This window comes from Pomacea canaliculata, linkage group LG1 (genome assembly GCF_003073045.1).
Source record: "Pomacea canaliculata isolate SZHN2017 linkage group LG1, ASM307304v1, whole genome shotgun sequence".
Lineage (NCBI taxonomy): Eukaryota > Metazoa > Mollusca > Gastropoda > Architaenioglossa > Ampullariidae > Pomacea > Pomacea canaliculata.
This window is the reverse complement of record NC_037590.1, coordinates 39,256,313-39,269,581: the sequence shown is the minus strand read 5'-3', so window position 1 is coordinate 39,269,581 and position 13,269 is coordinate 39,256,313. Positions and strand designations below refer to the sequence as shown.

Below are 13,269 nucleotides of genomic sequence, written 5' to 3'. Positions count from 1 at the left end.
AGATTCAAGGATATTCCGCAGACAGCACAGAGTGCACAATGCTTATCTGTAGAGTCTTTTATCAACCAGTCTTTATATTTTTCTTCCTTTAGCCAGTTCTCCTGAAAAGAACACTTCCCTGGCATTTTTTGAATCGTCCAGAAGACAAAGAAATGAGGTCATCCATCAAGATTAACATTTCGCAAAACGTAAGTAAAGTTCTCATTGCGAACGAGATTTGGCAGTCATGCGATTAAAATAGCGGTGAGGCGAAGAATCGTCTGTACTTTGCACCAAAGGACTTGTAAGGATAGGTAAGGACCCTGCGAACCCTGCTGGACGAGTTTAAGGAACAAAATTCAATTCCATCCCGGATAAAGCCTACCAATATGTTGCTACCCTATGGGGTTTAAGCACGTGTGATGGGCAGAGCCTTGTAGTAATACACCCTCGACTACTCCGCCATCCATGCTGACATAACCATGTGCGCTATGCACTTTCACTAATTTCTTAATTAACGCTAATTACTGACTCGTGCCCCCAAGATTATGCTCGCTACATCTGCAAGTAAACAATAAAGATAGGTAAACAAAATATTCTAAAACTTACCCAGAGTCTGCAGACGGAAAAGCCGGCCAAGCTCAAGTGGCAAAGAGCGCAAGTAATTGTAGTTAAGTAGCAAAGCCCGAAGTGTGTGAAGGTCTCCCAGCTCAGCAGGTAAACTGCGAAGTTTATTGGAGGACAGGTCCAAGTATGACAAGTGGACTAACTGGCAAATCTGGGGAGGCAGTCGAACAAGGTTGTTGTCATTGAGGTGCAGAATGGTTATGTGCTGAAAATGCCAGAGTTCTGGGCACAAATTTCGAACTGTGCCTGAAACAAAAACAGGAAAAAAGTTTTTACTTATTCTTTCACAATTGACTTCTACATCTTTCACTATGTGTACAAAGCTTGTAGTATTTCTCACACAGGTATAAAAGAGGATAAGAACCTTATGACCTAAAACCTAAAGTACACGATTCCAAATATTAAGCAGAAGAAAAACTTTCCAGCACAACTTCTAGTTATAAAATAAAGATAAGACTAGTTGAGCATTGTAGTAAATCACACAAACATGCTATCTTACATCTAAAACCATTCGCAAAGCACACCTACAGCATCACACACCCATGCACAAAAACAAATGACAGTTCACCTATACTTAAACAGTTGGACTACAGAGGGTACAAAAAATTTTAAGTGCATATAATTTCTACACACAGGTATAGCATTACATTTGCCTGAACTCAATAAAACATTCTCCTGCTTGGATATGTTCTGCTTTAGGCAAAATTCTGATGTTTTTTTTTTGTATTTGACAATTTGCTGATCACAAAAAGGGCTCACAATACTTTCTTAATTATTTAATAAATTAATTAATATTTTGATGCTAACACAACAACTTACCTGAGATCTCTAGCTCAGTCCAAGCTGAACGCTTGCCTGCTGCTACATCAGCAGCAGACATAATGGTATACACTCTACGTGGAGTGGGTGATTCGTACTTTTCTTTCGGCATGGTAAAAATATGCACTGGAGAACAAAGGAAAACAATGACATTGGGTGAATATACAGCTCTGTACAGTTAGTTTCTTGAATGGTGAGACTATGAAGGGTGTAAAGATCATAAAACATCTACTTAATGACAGCTGTGAACATGGTCATCAGAAGAAGATGATGACTGATTAGTGATAGAAAAATATGTGTCGCTCCCTACTCTCTGTCTCTTGTCTGACTGGTAGTACCTGAAAAGGTGGCAAAGACTTGTGAAATCCTCTTCTGATGCGTACCCTCCAAGAGTCAAGTAGCAATAGCGTCGATTTAGGGTCCCAACCAAATATTAAACAAGGTGGCTTGAGACACGCATGCACCCAACTGGTCAGTCGTACCACAAACATACCACTACGACCAATCATGCATCACTGCTAGTATAAGTCGTAATTAAGGGGCGTATTTTGACCACCGTGACATCAGTGGCGGCACACTAGCGTTCCGTCGTAACCTTATGTTACGTGTCTGTCATGATGTAAGCGGTCTTTTAATTAACGGACATACCCCTGAAGCGATGGCTGCTCTTACGTAAGTGGCCGTGACCCCCTCCTTAATGTTTTTATTACTACTCTTTCGTTAACAGGTTCTTTCTTTGTAAAATATTACATTAATATATTGAACTTCAGCAGCAGATGGCTTAACAGTCCTAGGTTGAGTAGTTTTGTTTTTATTTCAGTGGTTCATCTCTCATTACACTTGTCAATCAAAGAATCAGGCTCTATGAAAATATTTTAAATAATAAATTCTGAAAAACAGTGAAGATGACCTGGTCAGCAGCATTAGTTTACCCCTTAATTCAAATGCATGTCCAGACAATATACTGCAGGGGTGTCAAGCACACGGCCTGCAAATTTTACCTGGCTCGTGAAAGCATTTTAGTAAATCATTGTCAATGGCCCGGCGACAAGATAAAAAGACAAACAATAGAAAAGTTCACGTCGAACACAGCGACGTAATGATTGTAGAAAATGTGTTTTTTTACTTTTAGTGACCTTTGCATAGATCACCAACAATGTACTGGTCAAGTTACCACCTATCCTGTTAATGACCTGAAAGGATAGTCAATGCGGGCCCATAAATCTGACCTGTGGCAAGGGACATGCTGGCCTTTGTTGCATGCTCTCTTGCAGTCAATGAAAGTACTGACACCGCACAACTCGCCATCTTCATCCGTGGAGTTGACCCCAGTTTGAATATCACAGAAGAAATATTAGACATAAAATTCATGCATGGGATGACAGGGAAGGACATTTTTGACTACGTATGTCAAAGTATAGCTGACATGAACCTGCTCTGGGACAAAAAATGATGGAGCACCAGCGATGTGTGGCCAAAAGAGTGGACTAGTTGGAAGGATGCTGTCACATATCCAAGAAAATTGTAGTGGGGAGTTGATAGCATATCACTGCATAATACACCAAGAATCGTTGTGTGCTAAAGTCCTCAACATGGAGCATGTAATGAGCACTGTAACACAAACCGTCAACTTCATCAGAGCCAAATGGTTCAATCACTGTCTTTTTCAGTCCTTTGTGCAGGAAATACATTCACAGTTGGGCGGCATGCCGTATCACAGAAGTGCGGTGGCTGTCAGGGAAAAGTTCTCACTCGACTTTTTCAGCTGATTGGGGAAATATGTCAGTTCACGGACAGCAAAGGAAAAGACTCCACAGTCTTGCAGTATGAAAAGTGGAAATGTGAGTTGGCATGTCATGTCTGTCTGACATAACCACTCATCTCAATGCCTTGAACCTGCAGCTCCAGGGACGGGACCACTTGATAAATGACATTCATGATGCAATGAAGGCATTTCAAGTGAAGTTGTTCTTATGGGAAACACAAATGAACCAATGCAACTTGTTTCATTTTCCTTGCTGCAAAACAGTGATGGATGAAGTCAGCGTAAAGGTGTTCCCAAATGCACTTTTTGCTGAAAAACTCACTTTGTGCTGAGTTTAAATGCTGTTTCAGTGACTTTGAGGTGCAGAAAAACAATTTCCAACTCTTTCACAATCCATTTTCCATCTATGCGAAAACTGCACATGTGCATTTGCAGATGGAGCTCATAGAACTTCAGTGTAATGAGTCACTGAAGGCAAAGTACGACTCTGTGGAGCCTGCACAGTTCACTCATTCCCTCCCAGAAACAATGCCCCAGCTTTGTCTACATGCGGCTCGAATCTTGAGCATTTTTGGCAGTACATATCTGTGTTTCTCTGTGATGAAGACCAACAAAACATCACACAGGAGCTGTCTTACTAATGTACACATGCAGTCTATCCTGAGAATCTTCACAACACAGAAGCTTACTCCAGACATAAACAAACTTGTTGCCAAGATGTCAAACGTCCACTTCTGACAAAGTAAATTAAGAACAAAATCTGCTAAGCCTTTGTTTGTTCTTACTTTAACTTTGTTTTAATTTATGATTTTGTTTAAATAAAACTAATAACGAAACGTTTAGTTTTCTACTGTTCAATAAAAAGTTATCAGACTTAAACAGTAATGTTCGGCCCGCAACCTTATGTATGATGTGAGATTTGGCCCCATGTGTGATTGAGTTTGACACTCCTGATAAACTGAGTCAGGAATTGAGCCACATTACCGAGTCTTTTTACATTAATCAATGTGAACTATGTTGAAAATGATATCTTTAAGCTATCAAAGGTCTTGAGCTATTAATTATGCAAATCTCTGTCGATCTATTATATATACAAATCTTACAATTACCAAAAAATCCAGTCTTTTCTTATTTTTATAACAAAAAAAAGTTTGTAAACTCTTTATAACTTTTATTTACCTATTTTATCTAAGCAGATTTTGATAACTTGGCTTAAATTAGTGTAGGAACTGACTTTGAGGATACACACATTCACAGTTTTATGTCATAATGTGTATGGAGCCTACAGAAAGTATTATCAGGAGAAAGCTTCAAGAGATAGTATATCAAGAACCCATCAGGCACTTACGCTTTCAGATGTGTTTTCCTTTATACCTGGAAGGCAAGAAGATCAGTTACTCTCTGTTTTCTCCCTTTCTAACTCCATGTCTTCTCAAAAAAATAATGAAGCTATTTCTTTTAGTACCATTTGTTTAATTAGATAGTATTTATTAGGATGTGGGGACCATGAGGCAAAAAATTTATAGACTGAAAATCTGGTGAAATTTAGGTTATTAAATTTGATAATCTAAGATCTATATGATGTTCATATGATAATGTACATACCTAAAATAAGATTTCTTAACTAGTAAACCAGAACATACAAGGATATACCGAGGGCATATACTAAAATTTTCTTTTTAAATAGGTTTATAAATCCTGCAATCGTCTACTCTCTCTACTTGGTGAATAATAAAAGTGATGATCAGTGGAATGAGAAAATCTGTGTGTATACGGAGGCAGGCTGACTGAAACACATCTAATGGTTTATCATCACATCTTGCTATCCCCTACCAACTCGTCTGTGGATCAGAAAAAGCAAACTCAATGAAGCAGCCCTAATAATAAGACTGAGGTTGCAAAAACAAAAATGCATGAGGCAGGTACAAACAGCTATAATGTTTGTGGTTAAAAATTAAGATAAGAGATATACATCAAATTAAAGGTATACCTGTTATTAATACGTTCTGTTAAAATAGGCATTACAGATGTTTGTCACTGCACAAACAAGCTGAGGAAAATTGCTAACAGGTGCCCTTCTTGTTAATTTCTCTTACTGATAAAATCTATAAGTAAAGATATACAAAAAGGACAGTGAAGCGATTACAACTGATAACAAAACCATATTGCAGCTACGGACACACATAACCTATTTCTGTCTTCTAATAACCAACATCTATATGCTCATTCAGCACATGCCTATGTTGATGTTTACTTTGAGAGATTGATGGAACACCTCATAAGTCATATGTTTTTTTCTTCTTTAAATAGGCGATTTAAACGAAAACAACCAGTGTTTCAAAATAATTACATACAAAACTGTACCTGCATCGATAAACTGAAAATATTAGAGACAAACTGACTGAGTATTTGACAGTCAGCTGTCCTCCTTTCGGGTTGTCTTTCTATCCGAACTGCTATGGCCGATCTATTTTCATTGGCTGTAAGCGGCTGACAAAATACCCATCTTTTCATTGGTCATTTAAAAAAATATTCATCAATAAAAAAAGTGAAATTAGAATGAGACTGCAACTTAAATATATTCATGTATTATAAAGGTTAAAATAGCTCTTTAAGATAGCCAAAATAAACAAAATATTTGTGTTTATATATGTAATGGGAAGTTACCTCCCTTCGTCAAGGTGAAATGGCGACTTGCACAGGTTATGGACTGACATTAAGTGTTCTGCGAGCGGTGTGTGTGGGGGGTGTTTATACCGGCATTGGTGTGCGAGTAAGAGGTTGTCCCAAGCTGTTTATTGGTGTGCATAATTTTCACTGTACTACAGTGCGTTTAGTCAACACAAAAATCAACAGCAGGACATCGGCATGGTCACGGGGTCAAAGGTCATTCACCCCAGGACTATTTCGCTCCACTTCTCAGCTAGGAATAACAAGGACTAAACTAGGTCCATTTTGTCCCACGACCGAAAAGTCATGGTCCCAAGCATAAAAGACGAACCGATCGCCGCAAGTTAACTGTATATGGCAGTGTCAGGACTCGATTGTAAATGTCTAGTATCGTTTAATGTGTAATATACTGTTTATCTTTATATTGAGTTAGCAATTCTTTCTTTTTGTATACAGGTTTCAGATCACTGATGATTGCAGTACATCGACTGCAATCATTGGAACTTTGTAAAGTGTTGTCGCCTGTTGTGATTCAAGTACGAAACATAAGTCAGAGGAAGACAAGATACAAGGCTCCACATGTTGCCAAAGATACATCAAAATGGACAAAAGCATTGAAACAGAAGTATGCACAGCCTTTGCTTATTGATTTGAGGGTTATTTTTCATTTTGATTGGTGTCATAATTTTTAAATATTCATAGTTTAAGGTACTAGGCATCTATTCATCCAAAAGCATCAGCACACATGCATGTGAGCATATGTACACACACATAGTGAAGAAAACTAAAGTACCTGAAAAAAACCCACTGATGGTCAGACCTATATGAATCCATGACACCCACGCCAATTCCCTGTTAAATATTTGAATTTTAATGTACATAGTATATTACATGATTTAAGCTGTAGTGGTGTCCCTTCACCTTGCAGGCTTTTGGATTTTCTGTTGACTTCGGGTCTTTTCTGCATAATAGTTTCTTCCGAAGATCTTGAAGATCACACAGTCAGTCCTTTGCTTTAAAAATTTTCATGCAGTTTTCCTCTGCTTTGTGATTGCATCAATACCAGCAGTATTCTAAAAATTTCAGCTCTGTTGAAACAAGTCTGTATTGATCTATTCTACGTTTCTACCGATGACACAATGGCTTTCTGAACTGTAGATCTGAATTCAAGGCCGTTGAGAGCCAGCACGGGCCCCGGGGCAGCCGACTTGCGTAAGCAAGTAGCTGGTAAAGCTCATAGATTCAAGAGTGACAAGAGCTTTAAGACAGACAAAAATTATGTCAGACAAATCAATAACAAATCTTTGTGCTTGTTCCGAATCTCAGCTGTCTGCATGTCCGCCAGCAAGTCAGCCTTACGACATCACCTCCCCACCATTAGCAGATAACAAGGTAAAGATCACTCTAAACATCAGTGAGTCATCTTCAACAGATGTGGTCATTGGGCATTTTGACAGTGTGGCCTGTGTCTAACAGCTATATACAGGAATAGACAAAGATCACGAAGATACAACCACAGTGCATCTAGCTCAGCACTTGCCAACAGGACTGCAGGTGGCTGTTAAACGTTAAACAGATTGATCTAGAAAACTGATCTATCGCATTCTCTTATGTACAGAAAAAGTTGTATTAAACAAGCAATTGCAACATGAGACTATTCTCCCACATTACTGCAGCTTCGTCCATTGCATGAACTGTGGACAGTCATGCCTAGCGCTTTGAGCCCGCCGTTAACAGTGGAGACAAGTGCTAAACAAATCACTTTTTTTACACTTTTACAGTTAAATATTTTTTGGGTTTTTTTTTAATGTGACCATAAACCTGTGTATAACACTGAAAACTGAGCAGCATTCTTTTGACATGGTATGTTATTTACTCATGTTTTGTTTCGTATAAATCAGTCTTGTGATGGTGCTAGTTCTACCTTCTTTTTTTTTTAATTGGAACTTTTAGCAATGGGTCAGTAGAAGTAGAATGCACCAAATTACACAGATTTTCTTTCTTTCAAAATTTTTTAGGGTTTCTCTTGGACAAGTTTCCACTCTTCAAGTTGTTCTTTGTGTTTTACTTTGACACATTATAAGTCTTGATATATGCATAGTATTACAGCAACACTAACAATTGATAAAATGTAGTACACTTTGGCCTGCTACATTAATGTTTTGTTTTATATTTAGTCTATGAATTTTCTGTTTGGTTCACAGATGAAAGAGAAAAGCCTTCCCTCCACCTTTTCTTACTTTATTGATGTTTACCAGTTGAACCTGCTTATTAGTGAAATTGTATTTTCGTTCATCCTCTTTTATTGTGTCTGTGTTTTTTTGTTGTTTTTTTAGAGAAGTGGTTGTCAAAGACCCTCGTCGAACAAATTCGCCTGTATGGCTTTCCCGTGTTCCAGTCGATGATGTGTGGATACGTTCATATTATCCTCAAATTAAATTATCCATTGAAGAGAGTATCATCCGCCACAAAGAATATGCAGACCCCACCATGCTTGATAATTTAGAAGGCTTTATCTATGCTGACATGGAACTTGACATGAAGACAACAAAAAAGGTGAAGAACATCCTCTGCCTATAAAGTTAAATGATTGTGAACTTCCAGTGCTATTAGGGTATAAGTAATGTTCCAGTTTGCAAGGGTATCTACAAATTTTCAAATGAAAATAAAATGGCAGAAGGGGACTGACTTAATTATTATTCTTACCATCTTATGAATTTCTAAGGCAGAAACAAATGTTTGCTTGTATATGCAAATACAGCAAGTAGTACAAGGTCCATAAATAAAGAGAAAGCATTAGTATGTACGGGCATATATTTTAGGGGTGTATACTGCAAAGATAAAACATCTAGCATTAAAAAATAATTTGAGATCTTATTTAGTATTTTGTAATTCTTAAAAACTACAATTTTAATGTGACTGGCCTTTTTCTTGGCTTTTTCAGACTAAATTCTTGAGCAATATCAAGGGAACAGTTTTACTTCCTCATCAGTTTGAACAAACGCTGAACCAGAAAATTGCTATTTTCTGCAAGGTTTGCTCTTTGCATGAATCATTCTATCCTTTTTCATGTGTGCACATGCATGTTGGGGGAAAATGATTGGCAATGTATATGCACACATGCACTAACATTTATATCAGAACATGGACTGTAGCAATTATTGAAAAATTACGTACTTGATGCAGCTAATAAGCAAAATGTTTTGTTTACTGTTACAAATGTCTTGAAAAATAATGCAAACATTTGAAGTCAAATACACTACCATGAACATTATTAACTGTGAACAGTCAACGGTCACAATTCAGAAAAAAAAGACCAACTGTCTTCTTGATTTCCGATGTTTATGAAACTGTAATACAAATTAATATAAACTTAAATAATAACAGCATTTATATCAATGTGTATTACTATGATACAAGTAAGTATAAATGAACATATTTTACATATGCAAAATATATATCTGCATTTTACTTTTGCTAATTATACAAATGACTTTTTGTTTGACATACAGAAAGCAGAAGACTTAGAAATGGCAAAGAAGTTGGGAGCAAATTTCTTTGGATGTGAAGATTTAGTGAAACAGGTATAACTGGTGACTGGCACATTGCTAAATAAATATAATGCTTTTGTCAGCATTACGATAATGTTTTCGTTGTTCACACCTATACCAGTAGAGCCTGGTTAAAGTATGGCTGTTATTAAAATAGGTTAAAACTTAAATTATCTATTTAATGTGGTGTAACAGTATTGACAAGTAGTGGTGATGCAGTCTTTTTGTCTTGCCAGATTTCTACTGGGATGATAAGCAAAGAGGATATAGATGTAGCCCTTTGCACTCCAGATGCACTGACTGACCTCATCTCAATCAGATCCATACTTCGAGACAAATTCCCAGTGAAGGGCAAAGGTTAGTTGTTCATAAAGGTCATTTGATGCCAGCCCTAAACCATGTGGGCTTGAGCACCTGTATGTATGTAAAGCACTAGAGTCTGGCTGGTGCTGGGAAAGATGCATTATAAATGCAGTGTGTTATTAAGACACCTCTAGATTTGACTATTTTAGACTCCCTTACAGATTTTTATAGTAAAACAAATCAGTTGAGAACATCAAGGATTGTTGCTACTTTTTTATCAAAAAGCTGTGGTCTGATGTGAATTTGCAGGTAACCTCAGTTCTAACATTGAGGAGATGTGGAATCTGTACACTAAAGGAGTAACTTATATTTCCACAAAGGAGTCAGAAGCAGTTGGCAAGCTACAGGTGCCCCTAGGACAGGTGACTGCGAGCCCTATTAGATTAGATGACATCCTCTCCTTATCTATGTTGCTGCAGTTATTAAGTTGCAGTTTGTGGATGAATAGCAAGTTCCTTGATCCTGAGGTGGTACATGCTTGTTAGTACAGTGATTGGTTAGTTTCATGAAGAATATTTGTTTTTAACTTTCTTGCTTTTTCAGTCTTCTTTATAAAGCACTCTTTGTTACCTGAAAATACAATTATTCTGGCTCAGTAGCTACCTGGCAATCTTCCACTCCAACATCCAAAGCATTGGCGTATGTCATCTGTATAACTAACCTCAGTTTTGGAAGGTGATTTGTAGACACATGAATACACTTATCCTCTGATTTATATGTAAAATTGATGACAGACTTGCACTTTGTGTGCATACATGTACATATTTGTTGCACAAGTGTGTAACAGCCATTATACTTCAACTTGTATATATAAATCAGGTTTATGTGGCTTCTACCTTGTATTCTGTACGGGATTACAAATATCTTATTTTGTTCTTTTGGGGGTTTTTTGTTTTGTTTTGGTTTTTTTAGTTAAAGATGCCTGTGGAGCAGCTGAAGGAAAATTTCCTAGCATATGTGGATAGCATTTGTGAAGGGAGGTCAAAAGCTCTTGGTATGTATTTTGAATCATAATCATCTTCAGTCATTTTAAATGTGTAGTTCTTTTCTTTTCCCAAGGTTGCTGTGGCAGTAATTGTGTGTCTGCAGGCATGTAAATCGGATGCATCTATATACAAATTAATTTGAGATTATGTATACAGTTACTGCTTCAACCTCGGTATTACTCCAACAGATCTAGGTTTGTTGTGAAAACTGGCCAAGACTTTTTTGGTTGACACACATGCTGTTTGGTATATAATCCATGTAGAAATAATGACAACTCCACACACAACTTTGATGATAGAACCTGGTAGATACTTCTTCTCTCACAAACACACACACATGGGAGAAACAGTATCACACATTATCCACGAGTAATGTTGATGTTATCATAATAACTTCAAGGTAAAGAAGCTCTGTGGTCTCCGGCACTGGCCAGGATGCAGAGTTATCAGAAGAATACCATGCAGGGTGCCCTCATACAGAATGCACTTACTACTGCCTGATGCTTTCAAATATCCGTCACAGAAAAATAAGGTCTCCCCATGTAATTCCTGTCAAAGCTTGTTAATTGTATCAATAGCAAGGGAATAGCATGTGAAAACATGCGAAAAAAAAATTCAGGTTAAATACATAAAATGCACAGAGCACTTAACAATTACAAAAGTCAAAAAATAAAGTTGTTGACATTCTCAAAATAAAAATGGATAAATTTTTCCCCTACATTATACAGCTCCTTTAGTGCCTTTCCCTAGCATCAGCTGGGCTCGAAGTCCTTTAGACACATGGGTACATGAAAACAGAGAAACATCACCTGGGTGAATTTTATGTATGACAGCACTGGAGCTTCATCCAGATTTTCATACTTTTGCATTATTATTCCTCAGGGTATGCTTGCTTGTGATTTCTTTTCAGGTCCATTTATTACAAAGGTTTTTATTGTGGCACCCCCCTCTACAGAAAAGTTTTTGCTGAAGGTCGAAGACTATGTGCCAGGACACACAAAAGCAGCTGCAGAGCAGGCAGCAGAAGAGGAAAGTTCAGACAGTGATGACGAAGAAACAGCTGCAAGAAAAAAGAGAAAGTGATTCTGTTGTGTTCACTCTATGAAGGAATGTGCATTCACCTATATGCATTTATGGAAGAGATCATGCATGAACTATGCATCAGATGGCAGTACAGTGTGCTTGAGATGATAAAAAGATGAGACATTTGAAATGGATTTCTGTTACATGATATAAAATATGCTTCACAAACAGGTCTCTCTGTTGTTTGTTTTTGTGTTTGTTTTAATTTTTTTTTTTTTTTTTTTTTTTTTTTGCTATTAACTTTAGAACATGGTGTTTATATTCTAAATATTCTCTCAAACTTTATGAAAATAATTTTGTGGTAAATATGGTGTAATTATTGATTTACACATGGCTGTCCTTCAGAGAATGTATTATCAGTGATATTAAGCTACATAATGCCAGATTTCCACAAACTGGGAATAAGTAAAGATATTTAGGGGTTGGAGTAGTGAATTCTTGTTTTTGATGTTTCCTCTCCTCCATTCAACTTATGGTTGACTTTTTGATCCATGAATAGTCCAGCCATCAGAATTCTCCACCAATTCTTTGCTTAGTTCTTTGGAGTCATCCATTCCTTGTTTTCTTTCCCTCTTCCCTAGAACAACTGGACAGGGTGTCTTCCAAATGTCTTGAGTGTTGACCGGTGTTCTTCCACTGATTCTTCTTCTGTCAGTCTGAAAAGGCCTCATACTTATTCTTGACTACACAGCTATAATTTTCCCTTGTTTCCTTGTACTTGAGGTATTGAGTATTGAACGTGGTGTGGTCTACCAGCTGGATCAATGGTCTTCAGCTTAATCTTGAAGACTGCCACTAGGAGCTGGTGGTCTGAAGCAACATCTGCACCTCTTCTCAGAGATCTTGGAGACTCCTTCTCTGCTCTCGAGCAACTGTTATGTGGTCAATCTGGTTTTCTGTCTGGCCATCAGGGGAAAGTCAAGTTGTCTACTGTACATTTTTGTGTGGGAACACAAGTGCCACTGATGCCATGATCATTGAAAGTGCATAAGTCTGTGAAGAGTTCCCCATTTCATTGCAGGTGCCAACACCATGTCTTCCCATTATAAGTTCCCTTTATGCATTTAGGTCTCCCATAATGATCTTCAGATCTGTTCTTGGTGTGCAGTCAAGCAGAGACTGCAAGGAGCTGTAGAAGTCTTTTTTTTTTCCTCTTCATTTGCTGCATTTTTGGTGCATAGCATTGGATGATGGTGATCTTCCTTTAGGGTTGAATCATGCTGACATGAGCCATGGCGAGACTAGTTCCCAGGCCATCAGTGCCTTTGTTGCCTCTGTTGACATCAGCAGTGCTACTCCCTTTCGTAGAGGGTTCTGATGTTCCATGTCCCTCTCCTGGTTTTTGCCTTGGTCATCAAAAGATAAACTGGCAAGCTGGCTTCAACCAGCACACGCTCTTCTAGAGAGGAATCTTCCCGACCAGGCC

At 37.7% G+C, this 13,269-nt stretch overlaps 2 protein-coding genes across 7 annotated transcripts in view; one reads left to right on the top strand and one right to left on the bottom strand.

The window, feature by feature from the left end:
- LOC112568006 (CCR4-NOT transcription complex subunit 6-like) overlaps nucleotides 1–5,667 on the bottom strand; it is a 46,417-nt gene extending 40,750 nt beyond the window's left edge. Inside the window, exons 1-4 of one of the 2 annotated variants that reach the window (XM_025245009.1) lie at nucleotides 5,555–5,665; nucleotides 4,539–4,564; nucleotides 1,426–1,551; nucleotides 589–852 (exon numbers count right to left, since the gene is read on the bottom strand). In XM_025245009.1, coding sequence (XP_025100794.1) covers nucleotides 589–852; nucleotides 1,426–1,537 — 376 coding nt within the window. In that variant the 5' untranslated portion in view covers nucleotides 1,538–1,551; nucleotides 4,539–4,564; nucleotides 5,555–5,665. Of the gene's footprint in view, nucleotides 1–588; nucleotides 853–1,425; nucleotides 1,552–4,538; nucleotides 4,565–5,554 lie in introns of both variants that reach the window. The other variant, XM_025244999.1, reaches the window with a different exon arrangement.
- Nucleotides 5,668–5,854: 187 nt separating this feature from the next.
- LOC112575009 (39S ribosomal protein L1, mitochondrial-like) lies at nucleotides 5,855–12,015 on the top strand. 5 transcript variants are annotated; one of them, XM_025225022.1, is made up of 9 exons: nucleotides 5,855–5,892; nucleotides 6,317–6,485; nucleotides 8,197–8,416; nucleotides 8,805–8,894; nucleotides 9,373–9,444; nucleotides 9,648–9,768; nucleotides 10,024–10,136; nucleotides 10,687–10,768; nucleotides 11,671–12,015. In XM_025225022.1, the coding sequence occupies exons 1-9, from the start codon at nucleotides 5,877–5,879 to the stop codon at nucleotides 11,841–11,843; spliced, it is 1,056 nt and encodes a 351-aa protein (XP_025080807.1). In that variant the 5' UTR covers nucleotides 5,855–5,876; the 3' UTR covers nucleotides 11,844–12,015. The 5 variants fall into 5 exon arrangements, with proteins under 5 accessions (XP_025080807.1, XP_025081609.1, XP_025075930.1 ...); XM_025225824.1 differs by having other exon boundaries at nucleotides 5,868–5,963; XM_025220145.1 differs by having other exon boundaries at nucleotides 5,873–5,991.
- The last annotated feature ends 1,254 nt before the right edge of the window (nucleotides 12,016–13,269 follow it).

Coding starts and splice junctions, on each gene's coding strand:
- LOC112575009 (XM_025220145.1), top strand. CDS start 5,877: ATGGCGACTTGCACAGGTTATGGACTGACATTAAGTGTTCTGCGAGCG. Junction 9,769..10,023: donor ATTCCCAGTGAAGGGCAAAG/GTTAGTTGTTCA, acceptor GTGAATTTGCAG/GTAACCTCAGTTCTAACATT. Junction 10,137..10,686: donor TACAGGTGCCCCTAGGACAG/GTGACTGCGAGC, acceptor TGGTTTTTTTAG/TTAAAGATGCCTGTGGAGCA.